The 16501-nt window shown below is 36.2% G+C and overlaps 3 protein-coding genes across 6 annotated transcripts; 2 read left to right on the top strand and 1 right to left on the bottom strand.

Moving 5' to 3' along the window:
• Positions 1-38: 38 nt before the first annotated feature.
• Positions 39-4693, top strand: sumf2 (sulfatase modifying factor 2). Of its 4 annotated transcripts, none has more exons than XM_079585155.1 (9): positions 39-296; positions 1186-1330; positions 1505-1619; positions 1763-1807; positions 3281-3431; positions 3523-3578; positions 3684-3768; positions 4137-4278; positions 4457-4693. In XM_079585155.1, the coding sequence occupies exons 1-9, from the start codon at positions 236-238 to the stop codon at positions 4545-4547; spliced, it is 891 nt and encodes a 296-aa protein (XP_079441281.1). In that variant the 5' UTR covers positions 39-235; the 3' UTR covers positions 4548-4693. The 4 variants fall into 4 exon arrangements, with proteins under 4 accessions (XP_079441281.1, XP_079441280.1, XP_079441279.1 ...); XM_079585154.1 differs by having other exon boundaries at positions 72-296; positions 1183-1330; XM_079585153.1 differs by having other exon boundaries at positions 82-296; positions 4137-4693.
• On the bottom strand, positions 3917-9616 carry phkg1b (phosphorylase kinase, gamma 1b (muscle)). Its single transcript, XM_079585151.1, has 10 exons — positions 9403-9616; positions 9100-9215; positions 8780-8958; positions 8532-8586; positions 7930-7995; positions 6290-6453; positions 6111-6201; positions 5559-5712; positions 5315-5440; positions 3917-5233 (listed from the first exon to the last, which is right to left on the bottom strand). Exons 2-10 carry the CDS (start codon positions 9180-9182, stop codon positions 4967-4969), a joined length of 1185 nt encoding a protein of 394 aa, XP_079441277.1. The 5' UTR covers positions 9183-9215; positions 9403-9616; the 3' UTR covers positions 3917-4966.
• Positions 9617-10169: 553 nt separating this feature from the next.
• bicdl2l (bicaudal-D-related protein 2-like) lies at positions 10170-16372 on the top strand. Its single transcript, XM_079584953.1, has 7 exons — positions 10170-10219; positions 10427-11043; positions 12812-12934; positions 13133-13291; positions 13973-14046; positions 14547-14667; positions 15243-16372. Exons 2-7 carry the CDS (start codon positions 10672-10674, stop codon positions 15534-15536), a joined length of 1143 nt encoding a protein of 380 aa, XP_079441079.1. The 5' UTR covers positions 10170-10219; positions 10427-10671; the 3' UTR covers positions 15537-16372.
• The last annotated feature ends 129 nt before the right edge of the window (positions 16373-16501 follow it).

Genomic DNA, 16501 nt, shown 5'->3' with positions numbered 1-16501 from the left:
ATACAGTGCGACTCAATACGTCTTTCTCCAAACCAATAGGTGGCGATAAACACTTTTCAACGAGATTCAGTGACAGTCAGCAGAGTGAAACCGAATGACTGAACCTCAGTGTCGTTGTTGACCAACTTGACCACATTATTCATGCTTTAAGAAGAACTCTAATGTGCTTGTTGTGATTTTAGTTTGATAAATCAAACACTGGACTGAATCTGCCCATCACGTGCCTTTATTTATCATGATGATCTTTTTGGAGACCATATATCTCGTATTACTGTGCACCATGTCCAGTGCAGCAGGTAGGAGGAAGCCCCAAAATCAGCGTTTTTATTACTTTGCTTACAAACTTTATACTAACATAAATAATTGTTACTACGTTAGAACTGTAACGTGGTATTACCCATCACTGTCATAAAAATAAGTAGTTTTAATTGCTGACATTCTATGTATCCAATGACACAAAATTACAACTTGATGCACAATAAAGGTATTCTGTCATATATTTGTTTTATCTTCACGCATCATGCCTCACATCTCATCTCCAGCTCTGCACTGACTGTCATTTTGATTAAAAAGTACAAACTTTAGAAGAAATAAAAAACTGTTGGTGGTAGTAATGACAACAACACACATGAGGGGTGTAATTTATATATATATATATATATATATATATATGATTGTGGCTTACAGCTTATGAAAACCCCATATTCAAAATTAGAATATTGTGAAAGGGTTTTCATAGATGTAAGCCATAATCATCAACATTATAACAAATAAAGGCTTGAAATATCTCACTTTGCAGTGGTTGAATTACTGAAATAAATACATACATACATACATATATACATAGCTACATACATAGCTACACACACACACACACACAATATCTACTGAAATAGTAAAATAGGTAATACTCATTTTATTCAGATGATATAATTTTTGCTAATATTTTTGGGTCTGGGGCAAGTGTACAATAAAACAAAATCAATACATAAAATACATTTAAGTAGCAAAATAAATAAATAAAACATGGTGAAAAGTTTTTCTAAAAAAGAAAACAGTTCAAATCTATTGGGACATAAAGGTTCTTATAGTTGAAACATTCATCTGTGATATTTTAGTGAAAATCGAGTGGACCAAACGTCTGCTGTAAGTAGACACTTGTTTAAGATTGAATTGTTTTAGCAGATGATGAGATGGTGTTTATTCCTGGTGGAACAATGATGATGGGAACCAGTGCCGCTGATGGGAGAGATGGGGAATCACCAACACGAGCTGTGACTCTCCTGCCATTTCAGATGGACAAATATCCTGTCACTAACTCTGACTTCAGGTACTTGTCATTGAAGATGTTGATTTAAAACCTAGTGAGCAGCCTTTTTTAGGAATGCACCATATGATACCCTAATATAGTAGGGGTTAATCTTGTCTATTTCAACACACTTTGTATTTTTACTGCTTGTGTGTCTTCTTACTGGCCTGATAAAACCGCTTCCGTTTATTCCAGGGAATTCGTCAGATTGCAGAAATATAAAACAGAGGCTGAAACGTTTGGTTGGAGTTTTGTGTTCCAGGATTTTGTCTCAGATGAACTGAAAAGTAAGGTCACTCAGAAAATTGAGGTATGAACCCACAGCAGGAGCGGGACGTTTTTCAAAGTGTGTAAATGGGAATTTCCATTCCATTTCCTAAACACTGTCTTTTGTTCTATATTTTCTCTTTTACCCTCTATTCTCTTGAAAATGACCCCATTTCTCTTTCCTAGTCTGCGCCTTGGTGGTTACCAGTCGAGAAAGTGTTCTGGAGACAGGTGACAGTTAACATTCTATATGCATGTAATTCACTAGACTTATACTTTATACAAATACTTTTGAATCATTAAACAAATTATAAACAACTTCAATTAGTGGTCGACCAGTATGGGTTAAAGGAGAACTCCGGTCAATTTTAACATTGAGCTCAATTTTTAGTAAATTTGGAGTGCTGTCAATACAGAGAACAACGACAAAAATCGGTGTTGCTTACACCGTGTTATCCTCTTTTTAAAATTTGCACCCTATTGACTTGAATGGGGCACGTTTTAAACCTGCTTTTATTTCTCTTATCATCCTTGATGTGTCATACAAGTGCCCAGCCATGTTGAGTGATTCCTTTAGACTTGAACACGAGTGAATCTGACTGCAGTAGATGTGAAAGATATGAATAAAAATGATGTTATATCAGCCAGCGCACATACCTGTATTTAGTTCCTGTTTTCGGTCGAAGTTCAAAGTAGTCGATTGTCGAGTTCACGCGCGTGATCATAGGTAACTAAACATATGTGCGTGAACTCGACAATCGACTACTTTGGACTTCGACCGAAAACAGGAACTAAATACAGGTATTTGCGCTGGCTGATATAACATCATTTTTATTCATATCTTTCACATCTACTGCAGTCAGATTCACTCGTGTTCACTCTAAAGGAATCACTCAACATGGCTGGGCACTTGTATGACACATCAAGGATGATAAGAGAAATAAAAGCAGGTTTAAAATTAGTCCCCATTCAAGTCAATAGGGTGCAAATTTTGACGGTGTAGGCAACACTGATTTTTGTCGTTGTTCTCTGTATTGACAGCACTCCAAATTTACAAAAAATTGAGCTCAATGTTCAAATTGACCGGAGTTCTCCTTTAATATATATATATATTTTTATTGTTATTGATTGATAGATAAATAAAAATAATAATTAATTAATTTGTAAATAAAATTTTAAAAAAGGATAAAGAAATTAATATTCTTTTGTTGAGTTTTTCAAAGTAATCAATCAGCATGAACGGTAATGAATAAATGGAGCATTAACAATATACAATGTTAAAATGTTAAGTATTCCGAAAAGGAGGAGGCCAGTACACCCAGCAAGCACATGAGTGGGGCGACTGTAACCTTCTGTTACATATTATAGATACTAGATAGTTTATCACAAACACCGTTCCAAAAATCAGCAACCATTCCCAGAGACAATGAAAGAATGTTCCGATACTGTTGTTGCATTTAAGACATTGGGGAGATGATACAGTTTTATTTGCAGACATAAACTGTAAGCTCTATGTACGATATTAAATTGCATTTCTTTGAGATATACAAGCGTAGTATGATAATATCTTCACAGACATTTTCGTCAATGTCACATTTTATAAAGATAAATGTATTACATGATATAAAAATGTATTTATTGTTTATTAATGAATTAATTTCGACTTTATGAATGTCTGAGGTCTCTGGTTCAAAATGTGTGCAGCCAGCAGGACCAGGCTCTGGTATCAAGGGCAGACTGGAATCCCCTGTGGTGCAGGTCAGCTGGAATGATGCCCAAGCCTACTGTCAGTGGAAGAAGAAAAGGCTGCCAACTGAGGAAGAGTGGGAAATGGCTGCACGTGGGGGTCTAGAAGGCAAGCCAAATTATTGCCATGCAGTATTTTCCACCTATAATGCATCATTGTATGTACTGCAACCTTCATAGCCAGCACATGTGTGTTTCAGGCAGGACATACCCATGGGGCAACAAGTTTTTGCTGAACCGGACTAACCTCTGGCAGGTCAGTTGAGGGATATTCTTGTCCATTTCCTAAAGGAGAAGTGTATATTTTGTAAGTTCTGAAGTCCTTAGACTGTTAGTAAATTGCAAACTCTTTATACAAAAGGGCCTGTTTCCAGATGGGGACACCAGAGAAGATGGCTATCATGGTGTAGCTCCTGTCACTGCCTATCCTCCGCAGAATAACTATGGTAGGGTACGACACACGACATGAGCTCTTATACTTTCTGGTGCGTCACATAATGTTCAAAGATTTGGGGCTGGTCATTTTTTTATTTTATTTTTAATGCTCACCAACAGCTATGCTGCTTGTGTTTGTGGAAACTGATAAAAAAAAAATCAGGTTTCTTTGATGAATAAAAAGTTCAGAAGAGCAGCATTTATTTGAAATAGAAATCTTTTGTAACATTATAAATGTCTTTTTTGTTAGTGTAATGCATCCTGGCAGAAAACAAATATGAATTTCTTTTTAAAACAAAATCCTACTTACTTTTGAACTGTATTGTAATTCACTAAGTATTGTTCTGAATTTTGAGAATAATATCCCACCTTTTGCCAGGACTATATGACATGCTGGGTAATGTCTGGGAGTGGACCTCGTCAAATTTTCCTGGTGCTCAGACCATGTACGTCCTGCGTGGAGCATCCTGGATTGACACTGCCGATGGCTCAGCCAATCACAGAGCTCGTGTCACCACTAGGTCAGTCATGCTATATGCATATTACTCAAAGTCAGCATTTATTAGACTTTTATTAGTGCTTCTTGTAACAGTTCCAGTTGATACCAAGCAGGTCCATCAACAATTGCTAAAGCTTTTGTCCAAAGCAATTTATGAGAATATGATGAACAAAATGTGTATTTTATGTTCTCACATGCAGGATGGGAAACACTCCAGATTCAGCCTCTGATAACCTGGGCTTCCGCTGTGCAATGAGCTCAAATGCAAAACAGAAAAGGACTGAGCTTTAAGGGCCAAATGTTCAAGATTAGTTGATGCCAGTGGTGCATTATGGGATTGATACTACATTTCTCCCGTGGAGACATAAACTTCTGTAATTCAGTGTTATATCTGCTTTTTTTCCACAAAATACTATGACATTAAAATCTTAACCTATCTTATAGTTGTTCTCTAATCATTAAAATCATTTAGATATAAAATTTAAACCATGCAATTGTTTTAAATAATACCATACATTTTTCTTGGTTTGACTTTTTTAGCATTTAAAAGGAAATAAAAGGCTCCGGAAGATAATTTACTTGTTTCCTTCTCACTGTGTAAATAAGAGGGTCTGATATGCTGTCATAGATAGAGGTCTATTTTTGGACCATTATCAACATGGTCTTGAGGTAAATTGTGGTATCTATTAGTAACTGGGGATGATGAACCCTCACCAAGTCCTGTGTGCTACATCCATCTCCTCAGCTGCAATAGAGAGCAGAATGACTTTTGGAGTGTTCTCAAATAAAGCTGCTCTGTTCTGAGTTTGCCCTTTCTTCACCCAGTGGCCGTAGATCTTAAAGGCACATGCGTCAATCATTTTGCGTAGAGGTTTGATGGCGTACGGGTCGCTGCAGATCACTTCCTTGGTCACAGGTTTGGCACGACGGTAGTTGCAGTAGATGCGCATGGCGGCAAGCACGGTCATAGAAATAACCTGCAATGTGTAGGGTGACACTCAAAACCTCAAAGTCATTGCTTTCTAAGAAAAAAATCATCTAGAACATCTGCTCTTTACCTTGAACTTCCTGTAAGGGCTGAAATGACGAACTTCTGCGGCCCTGTACTGTTGGAAGAAGGGATGATTGAGGGCTTCTGTGGCTGTATAGCGAAGTCGTGGGTCCACAACTAATAATCTGGAAATCTACTGGGAAGAAAACAAGTTGACCTTTTTTCTCTATGTAATTTTGCATAAGTTCTTTCAAAACTGGTTGTCAGCAAGACAAACAGGACCACAACGAATTAAAACAACCAACACACACCAAGTCTTTGACAGTGTCTGAGCGGTCGTCCCACTCCGGAGAGCTGAATTCGTATTTCCCTGCAAGAATCATTCGAAGCATCAGCATTTGTTTCCTGTGCCAGAACGGCGGAGATCCAGCCAGAAGAGTGTACAAGATCACGCCAGTGCTCCATCTACACAAGAGAAGACAGAAGAAGGTTATGTAAGAATCTATTCATTTTCTTCTGGTTCACTGTCACTGCCAGGAAGTTCATGTGTTTATCCGGGGTTTATGCACACCGGTGTTAATTAAAAGCTGAAAAAATACATAAATATTACATGAAAAACTTCAAACAAAAATGTAAAATGTTGGTCTTGGTGGTAATAAATGGTGGCATTGTCTTGGTGGTAATAACATTATTATGGGCGAAGGTCTTACGGGCTTGGAACGACATTAATTAAAAATATTTAATTTTTGGGTGAACTAACCCTTTAAAATTAACAATAAAAGCTAATTTAAAAGAATTAATACTATAATAGTATGTAAATATTACAAAAATTTCACTGATGCATACTTATTTTATGTGCTTACAGGTCAACAGCAGTCCCATAGCCAGCGTGGTTGGGATCCATGGAGCACTCAATGATTTCTGGAGCCAAGTAACCTGGTGTTCCACAAACTTCTATAGGGGTGAAACAGAGGCAGGTGCTTCTAAACTACAATATCTGCAATCTGAATGCGAATATTTAAAGGTATTCATAAGAACTCACCATTCAGTCTTTGTCCATGCTCAATCTGGATCGAGAAACCGAAGTCAGTGAGTTTGATATTCACATCATCATCTAACAGAATGTTTTCTGGTTTCAGGTCACGATGGACGATATTGTGGGTATGAAGATACTCAACCACCTCCAGAAGAGCTCGCATGATCTTTCTATCACAGAGTGAGAGAAGAGAAAACTGAGTGCCAATAATCAAGATCTTACATCTAAGGTTAAAACAACAGCTACAGTGTATTAAAGTTGTAATGTACATTTCCGTTCAAAAGTCTGTGGTGAGCACAAAGTCTCTTGTGCTCAACAAGGCCGTGAAATACAGTGAATTATTATCACAATTTAAAATAACTGTTTTCTATTTTATTATATTTTAAAGTGTAACTTATTCATGTGATGGCAAAGCTTGATTTTCAGCATCATTACTCCAGTCTTCAGTGTCACATGATCCTTCAGAAATTATTCTAATATGTTTAACTCCTTAAGTGTCACCGGCCCACCGGTGGGCCCAAATTCATTACATATTTAAAATAGTAATATCCTATACTAAACCTAAACTAATATTGACAAACTATATATCATTTGAAAGCTTACAATCTCTAGTTTTCATATTTGGTGACTGATTTATTAGTCTGATTTTTTACTGATCTGATTTGATCATTTACTGATTTGGAGCTGTAATTTATCAATTTGCAACAATAATATTTTCATACTCCTAAGGTGTTCAGTCCTTTATTTTGAAATAGTGATGAACATGAAAAATCATGAAAAAAAATGGTAGAAACCTCAGTTTGTTTTCATGCCAAGAGTTCAAAAGATAGCATTTGTTCAATTATTTTAGAAAAAAAGGTCTGAAAATGTTTTAGAAATAAAGAAAAACCATATATGGAAATACAGGCGCCCTTATATGGGCAGTAATGTCAACTAGTGAAAAAGTGTGGTACTGCACCCAAACAAAATCTCACTAAAAGCTCATTTTTTGAGATATCAACCTAAAATTTAAAACACAACTTGTTCAGATTTTTGGCTTTGATTTTTGTGCAGTTTTAGAGTCACCAGGGTTTTGAAAAAATATATTTTATATAAAATATGAATAATTTTTTTTTTTTTTTTTTTTTTCATAAACTCAAACTTCTATAACTTTTTTTCTGTTACACTTTCCCAATTTATTTCACTTCTACAAAAATCTGCAATTTTTCTTCTTTAAAACAAGACCAATCTTACATCCATATTCCAAAGCATTCTTGAGTTACAAACATTTAAGTTCGGAAAGTGCATTTTCATGTATATTCAAAAAAAGGGGGGTGACACTTAAAGGGTTAAGAAAGATCAGCATGTTTCTGTGACATTATAAATAGCTTTACTGTCACATTTTTGATCAAATTAATGCATCTTTGCTGACTAAATTTTTTTTTTTAAACATTAAACTTTTGAATGGTAGTGTATGAGGAAATTAATAGAAGTATAAAAACACTACATTCATAAGTGTGACATAACTTTAAACCCATCAAGATGCACTGCTGTTGTTGGCAACAGCTTAAAGCATTTGATTATATAATCTCCTTTTTAGCATAGGATTTGTTTGTTTAAATACAATTGTAGGAGAATCCACAATTGGATTATTCAAGGGAGCTGACCGTGTCTCTTTCTCACTTAGGGTGACTTTGTCTGTGAGGTAATCGAAGAGTTCTCCTCTCTTCATCCTGTTAAAACAACATTCATCTTTAAACATTAACAAAACAGTAATGTCAAGGCCTATAAAATGATGAAAGATAAGAAAAATAAACTGCATCTGTTCAAAATATAAGTGTCTGGATAAAGGAAGGGATTAGGGGTGATATTGTGCACATGCTTGTTTTGAGAGCCGGGCGTTTGGCAGAAACGGTCTCGTCTTGGCAATGAGTTCGTTGTGGGCTCTTAGAATAGGCAGTGTCCTATCTGTATGCTGCAGTGTCAACCAACAGATAATCTCCACAGGGAACATTTAGAAATCTGAATAGGGAGCAAACTTGTAAATAACACAATTATATGAGCAATTGATTTTCAGCCATTTTCTGCTGTAAACTTGATTTGTAGTGTTTTGCCTGTGCAAAAATTCTCTAGTTTTTTGGGTGTTTGCTATGACATTTCAAAAAGTTTGCTAGGTTTGTTTCATACTGGCTCAAGTCTCTATAAGGGTGTGTGTGACCACTAACAACAGTGAGGCACGGACATGAGAGATGGTGTGTGCCAAACTTACAGATCAAATACCAAAAAGAAGAAGGCCTTTGATTCAAAGCAATCCTTCAGTTGAACTATGGGGGGGAAAGACATCCTATTTTTAACAAAAATAGCCATACAATTTTCAATTTTGTAACTAAAAAAAGTAATAAATTAAAAGATATGTGATTTTCTGTTTTATAGCACCATTATATTCGGTTATATTTGCTAGGATATGTATTGTAAAAGTCTGAGGGATCAAGAGGAACTTCCACTGGACAGGCATACTTATGTTTTTTTGTCCAGACACTTTTCGGAGAATGTCGATCTCTTTCACAGTGGCCTGCTGGATTTCTATTATTTCTTGAGGTGTCATTTTGTCTGATGGTGTGATGTCTATGATCTTTACGGCATATTCCTGGGAAGTCCGTTTGTCCACACATCGGCGAACCACACTGCTCACACCTCTGGGAGAAAATACATTCAGATAAATTCAGGACTTATATGTAGCCTAATTGTAATTTTAAGGTAATTTCATTTTTATTGTTATTTATTTTCTAATGCCTCTTTTTTCAGACACAAACTTCATCAAGATTGGTGACACCTACCTTCCTAAGATCTCCTTTGGTTCATATTTGTCATAAAATTCCTGACCACCAACCCATTCAGGGTTTTCCTCCTCTTTTGTCATTCTGACGATTCAGAAATCCAGTAGGCTACTTTGCTAAAGTTGATCACGCACAAACACATTAATCCATGTTTAACTTAGTCAAGGGTCAAATTGTTTGCGTGTATAATTCATAACAATTTGTAATCAATTTGTTTTTTGTTTGTTTTCATAATTCTTAATGATTTGTGTTGTTTTAGAAAGCAACACTACATTCTATTCTTGAATGGCTGAGTTCACTCACCTATAGCGGTTCGCCCTTCAGTGTTTATGGCGCGAGTTGCAGCTCGCTCTTTTGTTCGTCCATAAGACTTCTCTCAGTACAGCACCAGAACAAAATACTTTACACAACCTTGATAGTGCACCAGCTCTCTGTCCAGAAGCGTTGGCCATAAATTAGCGATGTCGGTTTCGTTAATGAATCGTAGGCTACTTGAGTCGGATCATTTCAATGAATCAGTCGAACCGGTTCTCGGTCTGAACATTTCTTTCGCCGTAGAACGGATTCAGCCAGATACATGATCCCCAGACTCTGTAAAAACAAGTTCTTTAAAAGGTTTAAGTTAGCTTTATAGTTTACATTTTATTCAATTTTTTTCCTCATTTTAAAGTGTTTTGAAATGTTACACTAGACTATTTTGGATTATTGCTCTCCCAGACTAATAACTAGGCTACGAGTTTAAAAATGTCTGACTTATGGGATTTGTTCAAGGATTTGAATATCTTTACATTTTTATATTAGACTATATCTCTTTAATTAATTTAATAGATTATATAATTGCATTGAAATGTTACATTTGACAGAATATTTGACTGTTTTTGGAAATAGTCTGAGATCCAGCAGTAAACAATTAGACTAAATAAATCAAAGTTCTACAACCTTTATTAATAAACTTTAATAAAAAAATTAAAAAAAAATTGAGGTAGGCTACTTTGTATGGAATGTTACGTAAAAGAATCACTGAATCGTTTTTTTCTCGATTCAAAAGAACCGATTCAGGGAAACGACTCGAGTTCCCATCTACTAGGCTTTAAATAGAACAGCTGTTACTTGAGTAAGGGTGAGGGAACAGCTTGTGCCCATTTGTTTACTTTAGACATATCTGATAGTGTTAACAGCATTGCATTTAGCCTTTATAATATGTAGGCCTATGCAATTTATTTCTCTCACTCTCACATTTCTCTAAATGAGACTTAATGATATGATCCTAAGTGTGTTTAAAGCTAATGAACATAATCAAAGGGCGTTATCCTTTTTTCTTCCACAGACGTGCCTGAACACGCATCTCGTCATGTTTATATTAATCTGCGTAAAGGGTTATAAGCCACCGTCCCATAGGTAAAACCCTCTGTGACGTCGAACCCGGTGAAGATTGTTGACGCACACATGACATTTCTTTCTGAGCGTCAAAAAGCAGGAAAAACTGGTTTGAAGACATTCTATCTTCTCGGTTTCAGTCGTCTCTCCCATAATAAGAACATGCTGCTTAGCTTTGATCGCTATTAGAAGATAATGGAGACCTATAGGAGAGGTTCACAAGTAACTTTACGCAAGCTCAATGACCTCCTGGAATCTCCTCTCACCACTGAGGAAGTCCACAAACGATTAACTGACGATAAGGATTCGATTTCAAATCACGACACTACCATGGACAGAGAGTCTAACAGCTCACTGTCCACACTGGATGAGTTACAAGAACAGCCGGCAGTGGATGGCAAGAGCGATGATACAGTTGTGACAAGTCAAACTGAGCATTCTGACCCGGACGGGGCCCCGGGCCCGAAACCCCCGGGCCCTCGGTCATACATAGAAGAAGCGTTACCGGATCTGCTCCGGAGTGGAAGCCCACTTCGCAGACGAGTGTCCAGCCCGGTGTCTGCCACGGTAAGTCATGTTTATTATGCATAGGCTACAGTGATTCACAATCAGTGAACACAATACGGAACAAAAGGAAAAATAAAAAAGGGAAACTGAGCTGTACAATGTCGATTTCTGTCCCGTAAATATATTATTAGGCCTATAAAGAAACGGGGATTTTAATAGCTTTAAATATATATTTTATTGTATCTCTCAATTATTATTTCCTAAATTTAAAGCATTTTAGAATGTTAAATTTGACAGTATTATCCCTTAAATGTCTATAGGCTACAGGTGAAACTCGAAAAATTTGAATATCGTGCAAAGGTTCATTTATTACAGTAATTCAACTTCAAGGTGAAACTAATTATATTGACTCATTACATGCAAAGTGAGATATTTCAAGCCTTTATTTGATGAATACAGCTATGAAAACCTGTTCGCAATATTCGAATTGTGAATTTTTCATAAGCTGTAAGCCATAATCATCAAAATTGTAACAAATAAAGGCTTGAAATATCTCACTTTGCGTGTAATGAGTCTATATAATATATTAGTTTAACCTTTTAAGTTGAATTACTGAAATAAATGAACTTTTGCATGATATACAATTTTTTCTTGTTTCACCTGGAAATGCTTAAGAGGTTTTTGATTTCTGTCTTATTTTCTTTTGCTCAATGATTTGAACAGCTTTACATTGTCATACATGTAAATACAGCCTATCTCTTCAATTATCCCCCCCCCCCCCCTTCATTTTAAAGTGTTTTGAGATATTAAATTTGAAACAATTTGACAGTTTGGATTATCCTCACCTAGACTCTACATAATAAATACAAATCTTACTTTCTTAATTCAGTATAGCCTGTAATTCTTTCTTTTTTCCCCATAACAAAACACTGTTTTCAAACCAGCTTTCATACACTGCAAAAACTATATGATCAATAATTTATGACAGCATGTTTTTACATTGCTTCAACTTTTTTATACTAGATTCAACTCATGTTTTAAAATCAGATTATACATGTATAATTGATTATACTTAACATTTTAAGGCAGCAACTTTTTTTTTTTTTTTTTTACAGTAGCCTATAGCTTAATGTAAAGCATTTTAAATACTTTTTTAAATTTTATTTCGTTATTATGATTTAAAAACAAAGTATTAGACATAGGAGCATATATCTGCCAGGGCCGCAGAATAACATGTTAAAATCATCAGAAGTATATTATTCATTTTGAGATATTGTAAATGGTATAATTGAAGAAGCAAACAAACAACAAAAGGACGAGATCAATGAGAGGACCAGATGGCCAATCATTGTTTAACAAATGTTTATCTACTTTTCCTGTATTCAGCCAAATTCGTTTTAAAGCAACATGACTCTCCAGAGCTAATAATGAACACAAGTGTCTTTATTTACAGGCAAACCCATGTCCAGGACAAACTGTCATTGGAATGTTGATTTCACTTGCTGCACTAATGTTTTCCTAATGATGCATATATAACTAAATCTACATTTTCAGCAGTCAAATCACTAGGAAGTACAGTACATGGTCATCTCAGATTTGGTTCTGAATGTGTCCTGCTAGTTTCACCGGAATGGCAAGATTCCATCTGTCTCATTCTTCTGAAAATCCAGAATAGCAAGGTTATAAAGGAGACAAGAACATATGTGTTTATGTTTGCAGATGTGTCAGTCTGATATCATTCTGAGTGGATTTACACATGCACACAAGTGTAGCTGAACAAAAGAAGCTTGAATGTTGTGCTCATTTAATGCTCTCTCTATGGCTACAGCTGAAACATGTGAAAAGGGAGGTGGCGTTATCTCGGCAGCGCAGTCTGAGGCTCAAGGCTCAGGTGGATAGACTGGAACAACAAAACGAAAGCGGACCTGGCTGGAGTGAAAACAGACATCGGGTGAGTGTCTGCATGCTTTGCTGTCTCATAGGCCTAACCCTTAACTTTTTCTTTTCAACTTTGTCATGCCACAATTGTAAATATTCTTTGACAACACCCTAATATAAGATGGCAGCTTCTAACAGACTGGATTATGATTTAATTTATGCAATCAGGGTTTGTCTTAATTGCATCTTCATTGTTTTTGCGGTGTGTCAGGTGGCAGAGGAGGTTCAGTCTGTTGTAAAGCTGCTACTTCCTCTGACAGACTTGGAAGCAGCAGAAGTCAATCAGCCGTCCCAGGCCAACACTTTAGACACCGCATTGCTTCAGCTGAAGAAGGTGGCCCGTAGTCTCGCCCTTAACCACAACTCTCAGGTGAGCTTTAGCCACGCCCATCATCTCATATGTGGCACGCCTCTTTTTTGAATTTGCATATCCCTCCTTTGTAAGGCCTCACGCAACCATTCCATTCACACGCTCCTTAAATGTAAGAACAATTGCAGAAATAATAAGTGCCCATATTATTCTCATTTACAAGTTTGTCATTTTATTTTTGGGGTCTGCTAGAATACATGTACATGATTTAAAGTTCAAAAAACATTATTTTTCTTATAGCACCTCTTTTCACCTTCTACCTGAAACGCTCTGTTCCTATCTCTTTAAAGCCTGCCTTTCCAAAAAAACCCACTCTCTGATTGGTCAACTGCTACAGTCTGTTGTTGATTTGTCAGCCACATAGAGTGTGTGTGCCAGAAATGTAACGCAGCAACATAGCGAAATCACTTACCCAACTGTTTATTGAGGGTGGGCAAAAGTAGCCATTAGGCGGGCATTTTGACAGAGCTAAGTCACAGAAATAATGGCAGGACTACAAACGCCAAAGAGATTAACTTCCTTTGGACTTTGTGCTTCATAACTTTGTTTCATGTGGACTTTGTGCTTTGTAACTTTGCAGATCGTTTTCATGCACAAAACGACTATATTACACACTAATGGAAAGGTATAATTTAAAAGCATAATATGTGCCATTTAAAACCAATCTACTACCATTGACAGGGAAAGGAGAGGACTGGGGAAGATGCTGCCATTTTACAGCAAGCTCTGTGGGACAGAGATGAAGCCATTGCAAAGTGAGTTCAGTTGATCACTTGACTAATTTTTGACTTTTTCATGAAACAAGACATTTAAATACTATCAGAAATACATCAGAAATATCTGATGACAAGTACACACACACACACACATATATATATATATATATATATATATATATATACTGTATATATATAATCATTCTCTATAGGGCACAGCTGATTGGTTCCTGCTGTATCAGTAGCCAATGAGGTCGCTGCTCAACTTTCATATACTGTACTTGGTCAGCATTTGCTGTAGCAATTAGAAATCCTCCACCTTCCCCAGCTCCACCTGTATATATCTTTTATGGGTAATTGATGTATGCTATATTATACATCAACAGCATGTCTTGCTCACAGCAGTGTGTTGTGTATGTATTGGCAGTAGCAAGTTTCCTACTTGTTCTTCAGAAGCGTAGCAGTTTTATTCTTCCAAGACCAAATATCAATATTTTCATACAAGAGTTGTCATTTCTGTCATGAACTCTTTTCTTCAGAAAACAAGCAATGGAGACTGAGCTATTGAGAAGCAAGAATGAAATGATGACACTAAACAACCAACTTCTGGAAGCTGTTCAGAGTCGACTAGAACTGACCATAGAGCTGGAGGCCTGGAAAGTATGTTTGAATAGACTCAGACTTTAATTACTGATAAAAAAATGTAATTGCTAAAAAGTTTGCTACTTTAGCTTTTTAATGAAAGCAAAAATAAGAAAGAATAAAAAAGGAAGTAAATATCAATATTAATTAAAAAAATATATATATTTTGATACAGACTTGTGATTTTATTCATATTTTATTTGTATCTGATCTAGTTAATGTCAAAGTGGTAACAATCAACATATGTTTACCTCAACAGACAAGGTGAATTTTAGTTGTTGAAACATAGAGTCATTATAGTTTTAATAGGCTTAACTGAGTAAAAAAAAAAGCACTAAAAATCAACGATGTTGTCCTAAAAATACATATTTCAATATATAATCTAACACTGTATATGATTGATGTTATTTAATGTAATCAAGGGTTAAGTGTAATCTGTTGGGAGAACATCTCTGCAGGACTGTCGGATCTTAATCCTGTTTTGCCACCTGTCCTGGACTCTGTCTGGTTTTCCTGCATACCCCTGAAAACACTCATTGGTGTGATTTGGCCTTGTTGATGTTCTTAAAACAGTTGTGTCATGTGTCTTACAGGATGACGTACAGACCATTCTTCATCACCAGCTCCTCAAACAGCAGCAGGAAGAACAGGCCCAGAAGAAGCCTAAAGGATTCGCTGTTTTGCGGCGCTCAAATAAGCCCCTCCCTCAAAAACCGGATTATTCCACCCTGGCGCACGCACCTGTGTTGGCCCCCCAGTCACCTGCAACAACTCAGAGATGGAAAGACAAGTTCAGACGTGGAAAAATCGCTACACAGGGACCTGTTGAGTCTCAGCCGCAAATGAGCGACAAAGAGGACAATTTTCAAACGGTTTCATTGGACTGACGAGGCCATTTCAGTGACACGTAACCTATGGATGATCTCACATCTCATTGATTGTTCGCTGATTTAGATCATATTGCCACACCACAGTGAGATGACAATCTTAAGGATGTAAATAATATTATGAATAATGTTATGACGCATTAAACTGGGGGTGCTTTTCTCTGTAGAGGTGATGTTAACTGTTGTGACTGAGAATCTGAGAAGGTTTTGAATGACGTGATATCTGGTCTATTGTTCAGAAAAGGGAATAAAGGTGACGGAGAACCAATAATACATAATTCAAGACTGATTTATAAGGCTCTTTGGAATAATTCTTTCAGGAACGTACCGTTTTTCCCCTTTAAAAAAAAAACTATTACCGGTAATTATTAATCCACATTGGGTTAAATTATGCTCAGAGACCATTTTGTGGTGGTTTCACTGTGCATTATTCATTCTATAATTGAGTAATCATTCAAATATACTGATTTGGGGCTCAATAAACATTTCTTATTATCAATGCTGAAAACATTTTGGTGTATAACTGAACTTTTTTCATTACGAGGAATAGAAAGTTCAACATCATGAACTTGTGATCAATTTAATACTGAATATTAATGTCTTACCGACCCCAAACGTTTGAACAGTAAGTGACTCTCTGTTCTTGGTTTGGTTGGTGCAATGCATTATTGTAAGTATTGTCTATTTATTTTTGTGTATAAACATCTTTATACTTTGTGCATACTACTATCTGTTTTCACTGACCAAAAATAGGAAGTTTACCATCCTGCATGTTGCTGGTTGCCAGGTTGCTGTGCATATCCACTTAATTTTCCCTTAAAAATGCGAATGACCTCAATTATTATTTATGTAAAAAAAATATATATTCTTATACTTCATTCAATAACAGTTTAGCTTCCAATCAGATTTTTAAAGGCCCTGACAGTACCTGTGATCGATACTCACAATGCTCACTGCCCCTGATA

Source organism: Phoxinus phoxinus (genome assembly GCF_949152265.1).
Source record: "Phoxinus phoxinus genome assembly, chromosome: 17".
Lineage (NCBI taxonomy): Eukaryota > Metazoa > Chordata > Actinopteri > Cypriniformes > Leuciscidae > Phoxinus > Phoxinus phoxinus.
This window is presented reverse-complemented; position numbering and strand designations above follow the sequence as displayed.